This window comes from Salminus brasiliensis, chromosome 7 (genome assembly GCF_030463535.1).
Source record: "Salminus brasiliensis chromosome 7, fSalBra1.hap2, whole genome shotgun sequence".
NCBI classification, from domain to species: Eukaryota; Metazoa; Chordata; class Actinopteri; order Characiformes; family Bryconidae; genus Salminus; species Salminus brasiliensis.
Genome location: NC_132884.1, coordinates 29,083,385 through 29,100,131, shown reverse-complemented (window position 1 = coordinate 29,100,131; position 16,747 = coordinate 29,083,385). Strand labels below are relative to the sequence as shown.

General features: G+C 38.9%; 2 protein-coding genes across 8 annotated transcripts in view; one reads left to right on the top strand and one right to left on the bottom strand.

Moving 5' to 3' along the window:
* Nucleotides 1-11,549, bottom strand: part of itpr1a (inositol 1,4,5-trisphosphate receptor, type 1a) — a 45,836-nt gene extending 34,287 nt beyond the window's left edge. For all 6 annotated transcript variants that reach the window (XM_072684471.1, XM_072684474.1, XM_072684476.1 and 3 more), the window contains exons 1-3: nt 11,411-11,549; nt 6,708-6,816; nt 4,866-4,936 (exon numbers count right to left, since the gene is read on the bottom strand). In XM_072684471.1, the coding sequence (XP_072540572.1) occupies nt 4,866-4,936; nt 6,708-6,799 (163 nt within the window). In that variant the 5' untranslated portion in view covers nt 6,800-6,816; nt 11,411-11,549. The remainder of the gene's footprint in view (nt 1-4,865; nt 4,937-6,707; nt 6,817-11,410) is intronic.
* A 653-nt stretch (nt 11,550-12,202) lies between these two features.
* On the top strand, nt 12,203-16,493 carry sumf1 (sulfatase modifying factor 1). Of its 2 annotated transcripts, none has more exons than XM_072683073.1 (9): nt 12,203-12,463; nt 12,944-13,117; nt 13,405-13,479; nt 14,918-15,000; nt 15,354-15,476; nt 15,568-15,682; nt 15,769-15,882; nt 16,104-16,163; nt 16,265-16,493. In XM_072683073.1, the coding sequence occupies exons 1-9, from the start codon at nt 12,233-12,235 to the stop codon at nt 16,364-16,366; spliced, it is 1,077 nt and encodes a 358-aa protein (XP_072539174.1). In that variant the 5' UTR covers nt 12,203-12,232; the 3' UTR covers nt 16,367-16,493. The 2 variants fall into 2 exon arrangements, with proteins under 2 accessions (XP_072539174.1, XP_072539176.1); XM_072683075.1 differs by having other exon boundaries at nt 15,785-15,882; nt 16,265-16,353.
* Nucleotides 16,494-16,747: the final 254 nt, after the last annotated feature.

Here is a 16,747-nt window from a genome sequence, read left to right as displayed (position 1 = left end):
CAACGTGCCCACAAACATCACAGTCCAATATAACATTTTAAACTGCAAACTCAGCATTATTGTTTAGTCATTCTACATAAGGATAGGTATAAATGAAAATTTTCTCAATGATCTATGAGGTTAGTCCAACCTTTGGACTAACCTCATAGATCAGAACAGCTGCTATGATGGAATAGCTGCTATGAAAGAACATCTGTGAGCTTAACGAAACTATGTCCTGATTAGTTTCAGGAAATATCAGAACTACACTGTGTGCAGAATTATTAAGCAAATGAGTTTTTTGGTCACATCATCCTTTTTATAGATGTTGTCCTACTCCAAGCTCTATAGGCTTGAAAGCCAACTACCAATCAAGTAAATCAGGTGATGTGCATCTCTGTAATGAAAAGGGGTGTGGTCTAATTACATCAACACCCTATATAAGGTGTGCTTAATTATTAGGCAACTTCCTTTCCTTTGCCAAAATGGGTCAGAAGAGAGATTTGACGGACTCTGAAAAGTCCAAAATTGTGAGATGTCTTGCAGAGGGATGCAGCAGTCTTGAAATTGACAAATGTTTTGAAGCGCGATCACCGAACAATCAAGCGTTTCATGGCAAATAGCCAACAGGGTCGCAAGAAACGTGTTGGGAAAAAAAGGCGCAAAATAACTGCCCATGAATTGAGGAAAATCAAGCGTGAAGCTGCCAAGATGCCATTTGCCACCAGTTTTGCCATATTTCTGCAACATTACTGGAGTATCAAAAAGCACAAGGTGTGCGATACTCAGGGACATGGCCAAGGTAAGGAAGGCTGAAAAACAAAACATAAGATAAAATGTCAAGACTGGGCCAAGAAATATCTTCAAGACTGATTTTTCTAAGGTTTTATGGACTGATGAAATGCGAGTGACTCTTGATGGGCCAGATGGATGGGCCCGAGGCTGGATCAGTAAAGGGCAGAGAGCTCCACTCAGACGCCAGCAAGGTGGAGGTGGGGTACTGGTATGGGCTGGTATCATCAAAGATGAACTTGTGGGACCTTTTCGGGTTGAGGATGGAGTGAAGCTCAACTACCAGACCTACTGCCAGTTTCTGAAAGACACCTTCTTCAAGCAGTGGTACAGAAAGAAGTCGGTATCGTTCAAGAAAAACATGATTTTCATGTAGGACAATGCTCCATCACATGCATCCAAATACTCCACAGCGTGGCTGGCCAGTAAAGGTCTAAAAAGAAGAAATGATGACATGACCCCCTTGTTCACCTGATCTGAACCCCATTGAGAACCTGTGGTCCCTCATAAAATGTGAGATCTACAGGGAGAGAAAACAGTACACCTCTCTGAACAGTGTCTGGGAGGCTGTGGTGTCTGCTGCACGCAATGTTGATCATAAACAGATCAACCAACTGACAGAATCTATGGATGGAAGGCTTTTGAGTGTCATCGTAAAGAAAGGTGGCTATATTGGTCACTGATTTGTTTGTGGTTTTGTTTTTGAATGTCAGAAATGTTTATTTCTAAATGTTGTGTTATATTGGTTTACCTGGTGAAAATAAACAAGTGAGATGGGTATATATTTGTTTTTTATTAAGTTGCCTAATAATTCTGCACAGTAATATTTACCTCCACAAACAGATATCCTCCTAAGATAGCCAAATCTAAAAAAAAAACCACTCCAACTTCCAAAAATATTAAGCTTTGATATTTATGAGTCTTTTGGATTGATTGAGAACATAGTTGTTGTTCAATAATAAAAAGAATCCTCTCAAATACAACTTGCCTAATAATTCTGCACACACTGTATGATGTGCATAACTACCACTATTAGAAAGGCACATAAAGCAGGGTATCAACCATTCTCTCCACTCACTGGTGGTTTTTCTTTAATACCACAGAAATGTTGACCTGAATTCAGTGTGGCATAGCTAATTTTAAAAACAGCTAAGCACTTGATATACCACACAATCAGACAGTAAAACACAACAGTCATGCAGTACTGTGCAAAAAATGTAGAATTAAAAAGCTTCTTCACTTGCACAGTAAGTGTTTATTTGCTTAGTAAAACACTAATAATAGAATAAATACTAATAACATTTATACACAAAGTAGCATCACTATGTTTATTGTGACAGTCTAATATAATTCACAATTATCATTTATTACACCTGGTTTGGTAAATCAGTGCTTAATAAAGGTGAGCTGGTGACAGAGCTGAACAAATCCCTGCACTGGCTGGAGAATCCGGGTGAAATCTGGAACAAGCATTGCTTCTCAAACTAGCTCACACGATCGCAACTACGTTCTTTAACATGACAAATTCTTGTTTCCTTTTATTCTATTTATGTTTATCTGCACCTGTTCTAATGTGATCTATTGTGGGGTTTCACTAAACGTTTGAGATTAATGGTTTTAAGTAATGTGCTTAGCTCCCTAAAACATCTGCACAGTGCTGTAAATAGCTGACAGATTGCAGTATATAAATAGTTGAGGCTGTGTCTCAGATAGGGCCGGTGAGGTAGCAAATGTACAGAAAATTATACTACTATGAAAACCAGAATGTAAAATTTGTGTGTGTGTGTGTGTGTGTGTGTGGGCATGTGTATATGTTGCCAGAGCCATAAAACTTTTAGCACTTTTAAGGTACCTGCACAAAACCTATTTGATTAAACCCATTCACACACACATACACACACATGCAAATCCAGTATGCAGTCACTTCTGATAAGTCAGGATCTACAAGGAAGAGAAAAAGCCCTCCATCGCTCCTACAGGAGCACCAGCCTTACCAAATAAGGAGAGAGGGGGAGTGTTGGAGAGACAGAGAGAGTGAGAGAGAGAGACAGAGAGTGAGAGAGAGTGGAAGAGAGAGACAGAGAGAGAGAGGAAGAAAGAGAGGGAGGGAAAGTCTGTTCTGTTTCTGGAGATTGTGCTGATAAAACAACTAAATGCTTTAGGGTCAAACGGAGGAATGTAGGACACACTATACACACACACACACAGCACTCTTAGCTGACAGAGGAATGAGAATCTGAGTTCAGAAGGTTTAGGATTGACCACGTCTGTGAGTGTTTTGACAGGAAGACACAGCGAGTGTCATTTCTTTCCTCTCTCAACTTTTCAGCTCCTTCGCTCTTCATCTCTCTCTCTCTCTCTCTCTCTTTGCTATTACTTAGAGACTGCAGTCTGCTGGTGAAAATGGATTATTAGGATGAGAACACAGACAAAAAACATGAACACGTCATCGGCATCATCACTGAACCACACACATACACACTCAACGTTTTCAAAAAACACATTCATACCGATGCTTTAAGGTGAGGGGGAAAGGTGTGTGAGTGCATGTGAGTGTGTGTGTGTGTTTATATTCAAAGGAAATAGTATGCATTCCTCTCTAGAGAGGCCCAAAGGCCATCCTTCTCCCTCTTCCCCTCCAGCTCCTCTAGCCAACTTGCCCCCCTCATCCCAGCACTGCCACACACACTGCCACACACACTGCTGTCAACTAGACTACTCAGTGTCACTCGCAGATGCACCTACAGTAAAGCTGTGAGCTTTCCATGCCATAATAAACCCCCGCAGATACGCACATACATTTGTGTGAGGGGCGTCTGGAATTCTATCATTTATTTAAGCTCACACTGAGAAAGGCATCAGGCTTTTGTGTTGGTGGTTGTTTCCATAGCAACACAACCTATTCAAAACAAGCTAAACATTAGCTAGTGATGTCTTAACACTGGCATAATAACATTAATAGATTATTTACAATAGTTTGTTCTGACCACAGTCATTCTTCGTAAACTTCACACTTAACTTAAAAATTACATCAATTGTTATTCTTCAAAAACCTTCATATAAATACTTTGTTTTCTTCTTTTCTTCGTAACATATCTTTTAAATAGAACTACAATAGTTCAGTAGGTCAGTTTTAATGTACCAGAATTAAACGATGGAGATTGTTCTAAAAGTGATTTTTAGATTTTGATTAATTAAGTATGTAATTAAATCAAAACACTTAAAATATTTAATTTTGTTTGGAGAACTGCACTGAAGAACAATATTCATTCATTCATTCATCCACCACAATTTTATTTAACAAGTATAACAAGTTTATTACATTTTTTAAAGAAAAAATTTAAATTTAAAGAAAAATTTAAATTTAAAGAAAGGTCTTTATTTGTTCACAGATTTGTTCACAGATCTGCTCCTATAATGATGGATCCCACTGTCCTTGTAACCTGAACAAATCCTACATAAGAAAACGAAAAGAACAGCCTCTTTCTTAAGGTTCATTGAAGATTTTTTTTGTGTTTTTGTGATTCCAGCCCCTGATTGGATGAAAAGTATAGTATGTGTTGCTGTATCTGGTTGTACTTGTTGCTTAGTAACAACATTTGCATTACTCTAAGCTGCTAGAAACACTTTTGTGGTGGAAGAAATTGCCAATATTAAAACCACATATTTGAAAATATTATTGGTGCTTCTTTTGATGTTTTACTTTACTGAGCAAAACTACACTAAACTTCTTCCACCTCCTGGCTTCTAGCAAATTACAGCTGTAATATTATTCACAATAGAAAACAGCCTTTAAAACATATTTTGAAGGGTTACCAAATGTGTGTGTTAAAAATTGCATTTTTACTCTGGTTAATATAAAAGCCCAGTCTGTTGGAAAACTGAACACATTTGCTGGGGCTTCAAAAAATGAGAACATCCTGCTTGTGGTTTCCATGGCTACAATAGCCATTTTTCCTCAGGGGGAATATTTCAACTTTGACCCTTAAATCCAGCATCACTCGCTGAACTTCCTCTGGATGAGCTTAAAATAGATCAGCAGACTCACTTACTATGTTCATATTTACACATGAGTACACACATGTACATCTTACCCCTGAACTTCTTCGGTGGGTTGTTCAGGTCTCCAGCATCTGGCTGGACGACACAACGGTCATCAACTAACCTTAAAACAAAAAGACAAAGGAGTTATTTTGGGGAGGTTTAATTGCAAGTGTGTGTAGAGAGAGAGAGAGAAAGAGAGAGGGAGAAAGGGAGTGAGCACAGCACAGACAGAGAAAGCCAGCGTGTGTGGGTGTGTTCAGTAAAGGGGGGCTAGAGAGGGGCAGCTTCGTTCTTCGGAACAGATTTAGCCATTTCTGGTTCAAAACAACAGCCTGCTGGACATCATCCAAATCCCACGATCAGTCAGCTACAAATACCCCCCACCCTACACACACGCACACAACGGTGTTAAACTGTTGACAGCTAGGTCACACAGTTTGAAAATCAAAAACAACAGAGCCATCAGCAAGGTGCTAAATCCCAAAATAAGTCAACTCAAGTGTTCAGCGTATTGAACTGTCAGTGAAGTAATACTTTAGTCACTGCTAACACTGACATTTAAAGTGGAATCCTGCAAAGTATGGGACAATTAACTATGTGAAATACACAACAGCTAGGTTTTGGGCAGATATAATGAAACAGGGTAATCATTACCACAGAGGCTGAAAGTCTAAAATGCTGAAACTGAAGTTTAAGCTTTGATAGATGTTTCCTGCTAAACAGTGTGTAACACTGCTGATTCAGATTTTTGGATAATTATTTCTCTGAGAAGTAGCTTGCACTCAGCTGTAGATCCTCACAATTAAGTCTACAATGTCCTAAACCTTAACCCTAAAGGAATATCCCTTTTTATTATCATTTTATGTGACTAATAAACATGTTATTACTGGGGTACATACAAAGTATGATGTGGTCAAGATATGTATGACAGTCTTTTAAAAGAGGCTTTTAATAAAGCCAATAGTTCTATAAAGACTTATGACAACTCAAAGAAGCATTTGAATACTGCAATGTTGTTCTGTGTCTGGTTAAAGGGTTCTTCGGTTCTATGGTAGGAAGCCTTTTGTAGGTGGATCTATATAGACCTTTTAACGATTACACCAAAAAAGGGTTCTACTATTGTTATGAGTCAAATAACCCTATCCAAAAGCCTTTTTACTTAAAGTGTAGCAATAAACTGAAGAGGACACTAGAGCTACTCTCCACTGAAGATATTTAAATGAACTGAATATATTATAAAGTGTAATAAATAAAGTACACCGTGTTCTGAACAGCAAATAGCATTAAGCTGACAATATTCTGACCTCATTAGTATAAAAGCCTGGCTGTCCCCAACTGGATCAACTGATGAAGTAAAGTCAATGTGAACAGAACAGCTTCCTAACACACACATCCAGTAAAACTGACGCAACCACTGAAATACCTTTGAGTTTTGTGTTTACATTCATATGGTAGCAGTAAAAACTCTCTCTGAGCAGCTTGTGAAGTCCACTGAGTGTCAAACCAAAGACATACTATGGACCAGGGAGTGTCATGAAACTTGACTCAGATTGCTAATAAATGAAATTCTGAAATCAAGATGAGCAATATGACAATATGTTACATTTTGTGACAAATGTTCTTATTGTGATACACAATATTCTTTTCTAACCATATTGAGGATATCGACATATTAGACAAAAAAATCACTGTATTAAGTATGAGAGTATTTAAATAGCTACTGATGCATTTTGTTTGTGGTCACGTATATAATGATAAATATTGTCTATCGTGAAAATGTCTCTAAATATCGTGATACAATATTTTTGATAGAAATATGTTGTAACCTTTTTCCCCCCAAAACCTTTCCAAATACACTTCAAAACAAAACAAAGAAACCACTGTAAACATACCCCAGAGTGCTGATGAAGCCACTGGTGGATCCCTCAGCATACAGGGAGCAGATGTCCCCAATGTGTAGAAAACTCGACATCTTATCCACCATGGCAGGAACACCTCCACCTGCAGCAGTTGTGAAAGGTCACGTTAGCAACAGTGACGCACTAAACCTTGAACAGAGCTAATAAAAACGAAGACTTAATGAGGGAAGGAACTGTCAGAGTGAGAAGTTCTGTCTAAAATAATGTCCTTAAAGACGAGACGTTCAGTTAAAAAAACAGTTGAACCGTTGTGTTACTGTTATTCTTACTGCACTGAAACAGACACTCTGAATTTACATCATGTAAATGAATCAAACGTGAACACAACAAGTTGTTGTTGTTGTTTTTTTATGTATCGAACATATCTGATTCATTTGCAACCAAGTGCGTTTTTCCACTGTAATTTGTGCATCCTGTACTGGACACTGTTTACCTCGGTTTGTAAATGAGCAATTAAAGAAATGTCTCTTTTTAAACTATGTCCATGCTTGTTTTTCTTGTCCCACATCCAGAGACTCTAGCAGGAGATTTGCACATATCCAGAGTGTTTACAAGGAGAACATTCTGGTACTAAAAAGAATGTAGAAATCCCCATTAGTTTATTTTTTTATTTTTATTTGGTCTGATTTAAGCATAAGGCATCAGGCTACAATACTGTCTACATAAATAGACACTTGGGGGACGATTCCAAAAAAGGTTGGCGAAGATGCTTCTAAATCCTCCTTAGCAGAGTTCCTTCTGCCAAAACTATTTTGCCCTCACCTCTTTGATTTTTAAGCATACTGGCCTCAATCTATTCTAATGAGCAACATGCTGTTATTCATGCTGTAATCACTCACTTTGCATAATTTTCAGTGACAGATGGGACTGCACAGTGAGTTTTTGTAAAACCAGCGACTTATTTAGTTAATTTAGTGTGTAAATGACATTTTTAAAATGCGGTTAAAAAGAGTGGTCAAATCTAAATCAGGGTAATTGTTTGTTTTACATCATTTATTTAAAAAAATGTTTAACTGAGTTCAGTTTAGAGTTTAGTTTGGCTTTGAGACACAGTGAAATTCTCAGCATAGCTTCAGTGTTTTCAACTTCACTGAATAAAACTGTAAATTCTACCAGTTCCCCCGCACTTATGTGTAAAGAGGCCCTAGAATGGAAACCTGCATTTACTTTGACAGAGTTGAATAATGAGAGTTTGGTACATGGAAGTGACATACCGTGAATGTCAAATTTTATGTAAGAGTCTTGGCTCAATTTATTTACGTCTCCAAAATGTACATACAGCAGCCCACTAGCGAAAGTCTTCATAGCCCTAAAGCTGTGATGCGGTCAAATGTAATGTTCACATTGGTAGAATATGGTGTTCTTGATGCTTTTATTTAGACACGCAGAACATCACTGACACGCTCTTCTAGTTAAAGGAAAAGAGTTGTTACACGAATCAGGTCAGGCCTTTTGACCATGGCTTTTACTGTGCCAGTGTCCGCAGAGTAAGTGAGAAAGCTGAAGCAGGGGAAGCGAGTATGAGCTGCCATGCTATATGGCTTCTTTGAGCCTGTTGTCATGCCCAATAAAATCTTCATCCTTTTTTTCACAAGTCAACCACAAAAGGAAAATCAGCTGTTGTGGGCATGTAGAAAGGTATCTAGGCGTTTTCACCCCAATCAAAGTCACATACTTACTATATTTATCAAATATAACTTGAAATACACAGATGCACCAATACCACTTTTTCCTTTCCAATACCAGATTTTTAAGTATCTGCTGATACAAAGGAAACCGATACCAATACTAACTCTGACTTAAATACTCAAAAGATGGCTATAAATCCTGATAGTCCTTAAATAGAACAGCATGTTCTGGTTGAGTAACTGCACATTTGAAAAGTTTCAGAGCAATGAAACAATGAAAATCGCCACAATGCAGTGAAAACATAGGGAAGTATAATATTGCTAAGCTTGACCGAACAGCTTTTTATTTGGTGTATTAATTCACATTTCATTACAAGTACACATCTTTATGTAAAAAGATACTAAACTTCAGTGTGTGGCCTTAAAACAAGCTGCTCAAACTCAACTTTTGGTATTAGAAACAAAAACACCACATGGAAAGAAAAAGTGCTCAAAGTGTGATTAAATCTCTGTTTAATAGTAATAACTATTTATGACTGGCTGCTTATTGGTTGTTTAAACATTTGGTTTCATAAAGTATGCAATCCAAAATTTTCTATGTAAAAAGAAAAAAAAAAAGGACGGCATCAGTAAACTTCATGGTATCGGTGCTCTCTATTGCTGATACCGATACTGTGTGTAAGTGCCAGTATCGATACAGTGTCAGTACCGGTGCAACACTAAATAAAACTGCGTTCATGTACTGTAACAATTCCTGCAAATAAACTCATCTGCGATCACATCTGATTTGATTTATCAACAATAAAATACTAATTTCATATGTGATGTAACTTGGAAATGTAATGTTGTTCATCATGTTGTATATATACATATAGCTGGTAGAGCTCTTTTCTTTTCAGAAAAGATTTGGCCCTTTCTAGGTGTCTCTCTGAACGTGTTGAACAGTGTCAGCGTTACCTATAAAAACACTTTTGCCTCTTCCTCAGTTCAACCGCTCCTCTCCACCATGTGGTCTGTGTTTGTCCATGTCTGTTGTAAGGCAGGTGAGAAAAATCTGCCATGCACATTGTCCCTGCCATGCATACATGTGTCACTGTTCCCTAAAACAGTTCCCTGTGTGTTTGCAACACATATGTCACATGTGTCTCTTTTTTCAGAGCTGTGTTGCCACACAAATCTGTTTAGATTGGAATTCATGTATTTTGTTTCCCCTGCATCTGCGCCATTACTGCCAGTAATCACTCCAAAGGCAACGCATCTGACCTGTTTTCGCCTTTCCCCCACGCTAATAATGAACAGCTGAGAGCAGCTGAGAGCTGTTCAGAGCCAATGATCTTCCTTTGTGCTGCGAGTTACTTCCTTTGATGATGTTGTTTATGATGCTCGTGGTTCACTGATGTGACATTACTGATTTGGATGCATGCACTTCGGCCGTTTGAGGGAGCAGGTGTGTTCCCATTAATAACAGAGATGAGTCACTCACCCACACAAATGTAAACCATTAAAGCAGAAAGAGCTAAGAAAACAAATCGGAAGTGAGAAGTGTGGTTTGTAAGTAAATAAAGCCTTAATAAGAGCCGCCACCACCCACACACATGCCTTACCCTCCACATAGACACTGTTTCAGATAGCCAGCTCTGATATTTCAGATAAAAGGTTTATATAGATGACTGTGCCAATTTTCCTTTAGGATAGTTGGGATAGAAGTTTTGAAAATCACTCGCCCAGTGTGGCAAGTTCACATTCAGCTTTAGGACACTTTTGACAGCAAACATGTACTTGACATCGTTTATGCAAACATCCACAGAATACCACAGGGTACATGTTCTAATGTAATTGTTCATCAAGTATAAAGTAGTATTTCAAAGTATAAAATACGTATGGGGTAAACCACATGGTTTCACATACATGTATATATAATATGTTTGGGATAGCCGCAAATGAACGTGTTGGAGCAGGGTTTACTAAGTCATACTGAACCACAACACTCCAATAAGACCAAACTTGTTTTGAATAAACCAATATGACTGAATCACTGATCATATTCCTGACATTTTTCATGTTCTGACATCATGTTCTGGGATATCCCAGTCTTATAAAACTTAAATAATTTGGTTATGGTAGGTATGACCGAGGGCTTTCATACAGAACAGGCTCCCTTCTGTTGTTCTGTTCACACCAGCTCACTGTCCGACATCAGTTAGCCTACCACAATCTTCACAGATTCCCCAGGTACATCTACTTAGTTTGCATAACAAATGAAGAGCCACACATGATGAAACCTCCACACTTCCACTTCTCTGACCGTTCTGTACACCAGTCAGCAGGGAAATTTGCATAGGCCTCTGCCAAGAGTATTTCTGGTACGGCAAATAGAGAAGTCTAAAAGGTTCAGAGATTAGGCTTCAATGTTGATCAATACTCCTGATTTGTGATGAACAAGAATTAAACTTTTTAAAAGATCAAAAATCTGAAAAACTTCACTTTACTTTACTGCACCTGTAGCTGTTCATGCAAAGTCTCATATCTGAATAAGATTACATGCTCAGCAGGCTTACTTAATAAAATACAGGCAACAGGAAAGACGTTAGACTTTAGTGTGTTGATGTAAAACTGCAATATTAGCAGACTTAGCAGCTCTTTGACCGGAAAAAAGCATAAAACACTCAAACTGAAGCAACATGACAAAGACAGCTGATCAACTGACAATGTGATAAATGTATTATAAAGTTCTAACTACTATTAAGTGGTAATGCTTTAAGAAATGTATTTACTACTTTACTACACTTTTTTTAGAGCAGCCATCTATGATGACCGCTTTATAAATGGAGTTACAGTTACCCTCAAAGCTATAAACTGGATTATTATTCCAAACATTTAATATATATGCAGGAAATACAGAAAAATACACGTTTAAAAACTTTTTCACAGAATCTTTTCCCTGGCCGAGAAGCAGGTAGTCCAGCTGTGGTAAGCGCGATGCTCTCCCATAGATAAGATAAATATTTAGGCTAATAAAAGGTGATGCTCAGACAGAAGAGCACTCACCCGAGCGCAATTTTTTCGTTGACCTCACAACTCGACACGATATTGCGAGCGCCGCTCAGTGAATTTGTCTAAAAGTTTCTTCGTCTTGTGAAAACATAATCCCGAGACTCCGGAGAGCACCAGCTAGTCAGAGGACGGTCCATCCATCGCCCCGTTTTTTTTCGTCTCTTTTCGGCTCGCCGAGGCGCCTCACAGACTGTAAACTCTGGCGGAATTCTGGGAAATTGTGTTTCTGAAGTGGAGCGGCACTGCTGTCAGAAACGAAACTGCGTCCAACCTAGGACTACATACCCCAGAATGTCACACAAATCATTTCTCAAATGGGGAAAACTTTTTTTATTTATGTTGGTGCCAAGAAAGTCAGCCAAATACATTAACGGAGTTATAACACACAACTTGTTCCCGAAACATAACCATGTTATTTAGCAAATACTGGTCGATCGTGAAATCTTAATGCGACAAAAGGCAAATGTATTCTGTAACGTTAAGTTTTGCTTCGTCTCTTGGCAAACGACCGAATTCTAATGGGGTGCCTAAACTGTCATCTGCACATTTTCATATTCAACATTATCCAATGAGGATTTCAGACATTAAAGAATATGAACACGATATATGTAAGCTGCATAAAATTCGGGACACTCACTAAAAGCACCATGCTTTAGGTTTTTTATTCAAGACTGAATAAAAAAAAAAAAAGAAAGAAAGAAAACGTGCCATTAATACATATCTAGCTCACTTCTGCCCTTACGAACGAAGGGTCAGATGACTGGTCACATGATCTTTGCACAAAGATGGCTTCTCCCGTGTAAACAAATAACGGACATGGCACTGTTTCTGTGGAGGTCTGTAGTGTTTCTGAGTGTCTTATTTTTCTTGGTACCGTTCGCTGTTAACGGATCAGAGGTCGGGGCGGGTCCGGCCTGCGGCTGCAGCGCTCTGAAGAGAGATACGAGCGAGGGGAAAAGTCCGGGGTGTGAAAATCCAGGCGACAAATACACTGAACCAGTAAATGAAAAGGCTTCTAATCTGCATGAATATGACACGCTCAGCAAGGTAACCCGGCGCATTGTTTACACTGCACAATATTTATTGAAATCTTTTGGACCCAAGGGACCCAAGGACCCAAATAATAGGTTATGGAAAAATGAATGACATAAACAGCTTTTCTCACTCACGAGTTAATTCAGCAAGCAGTGTTGTCCTTTGGGACGTAAAAACGTAGGCTTTTATGCTCCAGCTAAAATTTCACACTTGTAAATTGCAGTGAAACGTTTGACAAGATTGTATTTACAGTTGGGAAACTCAGGATACAAGAGCCTACCAGATCTATGTGCTTTTTAAAATAGCAAAGAAAAATATCTCTCCGAATCTCCATGCTGTTTTCTCTAGGCATGGACCCGTGCAGCTTTGTTATTTTTTCTTCCTCTATCTGATCCATTTGATAACAACCCGATACAGATGCCTAATATCAAATTAGTTCTCTCTCTCTCTCTCTCTCTCTTTCTCTTTCTCTCTCTCTCTTTGTTGGCTTAGTTGGTTCAGCTGCAGGGTGGCTTTTTCTTGATGGGTACAGATGATCCAGGCATACCACAGGATGGGGAAGGTCCTCAGAGAAGAGTGTGGCTCGACCCTTTTCATATTGAAGAGCATGAGGTCACCAATAAGCAGTTTCAACACTTCATTAACCAAACAGGCTACGTTACAGAGGTACTGAACAGGTACACACATGCAATGTATGTCCAGAGGTATCCAGACACCCCTTCTTTTTAGTTAATGGAGATCATTCATGCTGCGCTCATTGTTGTCACATGTCTTTAGTTACACACAGCTTGTATGATCTCAGTTGAAAAGGTTTTCCAGTTGACACATGAGCCTAACAGCACCATACCCAATGCTAGACATCAGCTCGGAAGCAGTGGTGTTTAGATCCAGAACTAATTATCTAACATCAGTACTTGACCTCACTAATGCTCTTGTGGCTTCTGTTTGTTTAGGCAGAGCGCTTTGGAGATTCATTTGTGTTTGAGGGACTGCTGAGTGAAGACGTCAAGAAAACTCTGACTCAAGCAGTAAGACACACACACATTTATTACACATGCAGAAGCTAAGCAGGACACACATATCTCAGAGCTTTCTTCCCATCAACCTATTGATTTTGGTTACGTACCTCAAATTCAATTTCTATTGCACCTTTCTTAAACCCAAAGATGCTTTACAATAGCAACAAAAAAACAAGACACAACAGACAAACATACACACTTTCTCAGCAGGCGCGGGGGGGGTGGGAATCACCAAATCACCAAATCACCAAAAAAAGTCTTTAGCTTGCACAGACAGAGCCCTTCTGAGAGATGCAGTGTAGGCTCACTTGACATTAAAAATTGAATTGAAAGTTGCATTTAAAGTGGTCTAGTGTTTTTTGTAAAGGGAAAAAACATAAAAGAAATACCCAAGGCAAGTGGCCTCTGCATGCTCTGCCTTTTTTTTTAGTGCCCACAATGTGAACTGTTTTGACTTGGGGCACTGGGCAAGAGGAAGTGCCAACCTCTGCCAGCACTTTATCCTCATTTTAATGAAAGGGAAAATGTGTCCACTGGGATATTTAAAATGGCTTTTCCTACCATACAGCGGATATGGGAGAATAAGTGTCCTTTTTGCTGTCATATAATCAGTACAGAGTTGTACTATTCCTGTCCTGCAACAGGGATGCATATATGCATCCTTGCACAGTTTTGTAAATGCTCATCTTTATATGATCAGACTTAACTTTATTATCATTCCACATCCTCTTTTAATTGATTATTTTAAAGATATTTATGAGTGCAGCTACAGCATTTCCGGCTCTGCTGATCCTACTAATGTAAGTAATGTGTGTCTGTGATGAATATGTTAGCATATGCTCAGATTTTCACACATTTTAAATTTGATACTAGAATCTGAGCAGGACTTTACGCAACTGAGCTCATAGTACTTCAGCTGTTGGTTTTACTATTGTGCACTTAATTACCTTATTGCTCAAAGCTCTAAATAAGGACATTTCCCTAGACTGCAGCTTCCCTAAACTGAGCAGAGGCTTGACACCAAACACTAGTGTCTATCTCTGGATTTTTACTCTGTTCTCACACACAAGAACACATTCAAAGTGTACTGCCGGTTAGAGATTTATTCCTACGCTGATAACAAACTATAAAAGGTATGATGTAGAATCATAGAGCGTTTGATCATTGGCCACACTTCCTCCATCCCTGACTCCCTCTCAGTGCCATGCCAGGGACACAGAGATAAGGAGAGGACAGGAAAGGGAAATTAAAGTCAAGCTGTAGCAAAATAATTTTGTGCTTACCTGTGTTGTAGTGCATAAGTCACAGCTGTTTGTAGTATTTGTAGTACATGATCACTTGTATACAGTATGTAGAGCTACATTTTTTGTAAGAGTTTTAGTTTATGATGCAAATTGTAAATGTAATGTTTAGTGTAATGTATGACGTGTGTGATTGTGATGATTAGGTTGCTGCTGCTCCCTGGTGGTCACCAGTGAAAGGAGCGGACTGGAGACACCCAGAAGGCCCAGATTCAACCATAGCTGACAGGTAATCTTAATTGGCATGTTTATATATGGTGAGAGAGGATTGCTTTTTTTATTACAATACTTTCTAACACACCCAATCAAACCTAGCATTAGACACAACAATATTATTGTCCAATACAGTGTTTTAAGACCTGTTACTGGAGGGCCCCTTGACTTTTAGTAACTTTTAGTGGTTTTCCTGCACTAATGCAACAATCTAAACATCTACATCAACTCTTGAAAAGCTAGGCAATTAGCTAATTTGCTGGATCCAAACTATGCAGGGCAGGGGTACTCCAGGACCAGGTTTGGGAACCACTAGTCTAATCCTCGAAAACCAGTGGGTCAGCTGAACAATTTATTGTATGTGTCTAGGATGGATCACCCTGTACTACATGTTTCATGGGCTGATGCACAGGCCTACTGTCAGTGGGCTAAGCGCAGACTGCCCACAGAGGCTGAGTGGGAGTTCGCCTGCAGAGGTGGTCTGGAGGACAGGTATGATTGAAATGAGGAGGTAAATGAATTTTCTTTTAAATTTGTATGTTTGTATGTTAAATTATATTGAACACTCTCACCCACCTTCCAGGTTGTATCCATGGGGGAATAAGCTGATGCCAAGGGGGCAGCACTATGCGAACCTGTGGCAGGGAGATTTCCCCAATCACAACACAGTGGAGGACGGATACTGGAACACCTCACCAGTGAGAGAGTGTTTTAAGAGTGGAGTAATGTCCTTGCCCTTTATAAATAAACTGATGTAATTAAATTAACCTGGTGTCTTGAACAGGTAATGTCATTTCCAGCAAACGGCTTTGGGTTGTATGACATGGTGGGAAATGCATGGGAGTGGACAACAGACTGGTGGAACGTTCATCACACCAGGGACCAAACTCACAACCCGGTAAGAGGCAAATACACCAAAACAAAAACCCTACACAAAGACATCAATGAGACCAATGCACAACAGTATAAAATGGAAACTTTTCAATAGAAAGGAAAATGTTTGGAACATTTGATGAAAGTTAATGTATTTTTTTAATAATGTTGAGCTATTTTTAATGGTTCAATGGATTTCTGTCCAAAACATTTGGCATGTAATTTGGTAATTTTGTATGTCTATAGAAGGGACCAGAAAAGGGAACAGACAAAGTGAAGAAAGGAGGTTCTTACATGTGCCACAAGGTAATCTCTAAATGCTTTGTGTTGCTATAAAATCTGTGTTTTTGAATGTTAAAAATATTATTTTTGCAATCTTCCCCCTCTCTCTTTCCTTCTCTTTGTAGTCGTACTGTTACAGGTACCGGTGTGCTGCCCGTAGCCAGAACACTCCTGACAGCTCTGCCTCCAACCTGGGCTTCCGCTGTGCAGCTGACCCAATACTGTGACCTCTGACCTTGACACAACCTGCCTCACTATTTTCCATGCCGTAATGTCATTGAAACCGGACAGAGGGACCTTTTTTGCTATTTTCTAACAATGTGTTTTATCTGAATAAAATGTTCAAAAGGGTTACATTTGTGGCTATGGTCCTTTGCTTATGACTAGCTATATTCTAATACACTAATGAACAGCATGAACAGGTTTACTGTATGCTATGGTTTATGATATTCGTGTGTAGCTGTTGTCTTTTGGGCCAGGTTTTCTTTCCCTCAGATCTCTCCTCAGTGTTCATGGAAAACTAGATGAATTCCTTGTATTTATTTATTGTTATGAATTTTGGTGCTGTTTCATTGTGAGAGAACAGCATTAAGCGTTGATAAAATTAG

Excerpts from the sequence above, each read along its gene's own strand:
- sumf1 (XM_072683073.1), top strand. The coding sequence starts at position 12,233 with ATGGCACTGTTTCTGTGGAGGTCTGTAGTGTTTCTGAGTGTCTTATTT. Across the intron at positions 15,477-15,567 it reads AGAGGTGGTCTGGAGGACAG|GTTGTATCCATGGGGGAATA; the intron begins GTATGATTGAAA and ends CCCACCTTCCAG. Across the intron at positions 15,883-16,103 it reads GGGACCAAACTCACAACCCG|AAGGGACCAGAAAAGGGAAC; the intron begins GTAAGAGGCAAA and ends GTATGTCTATAG.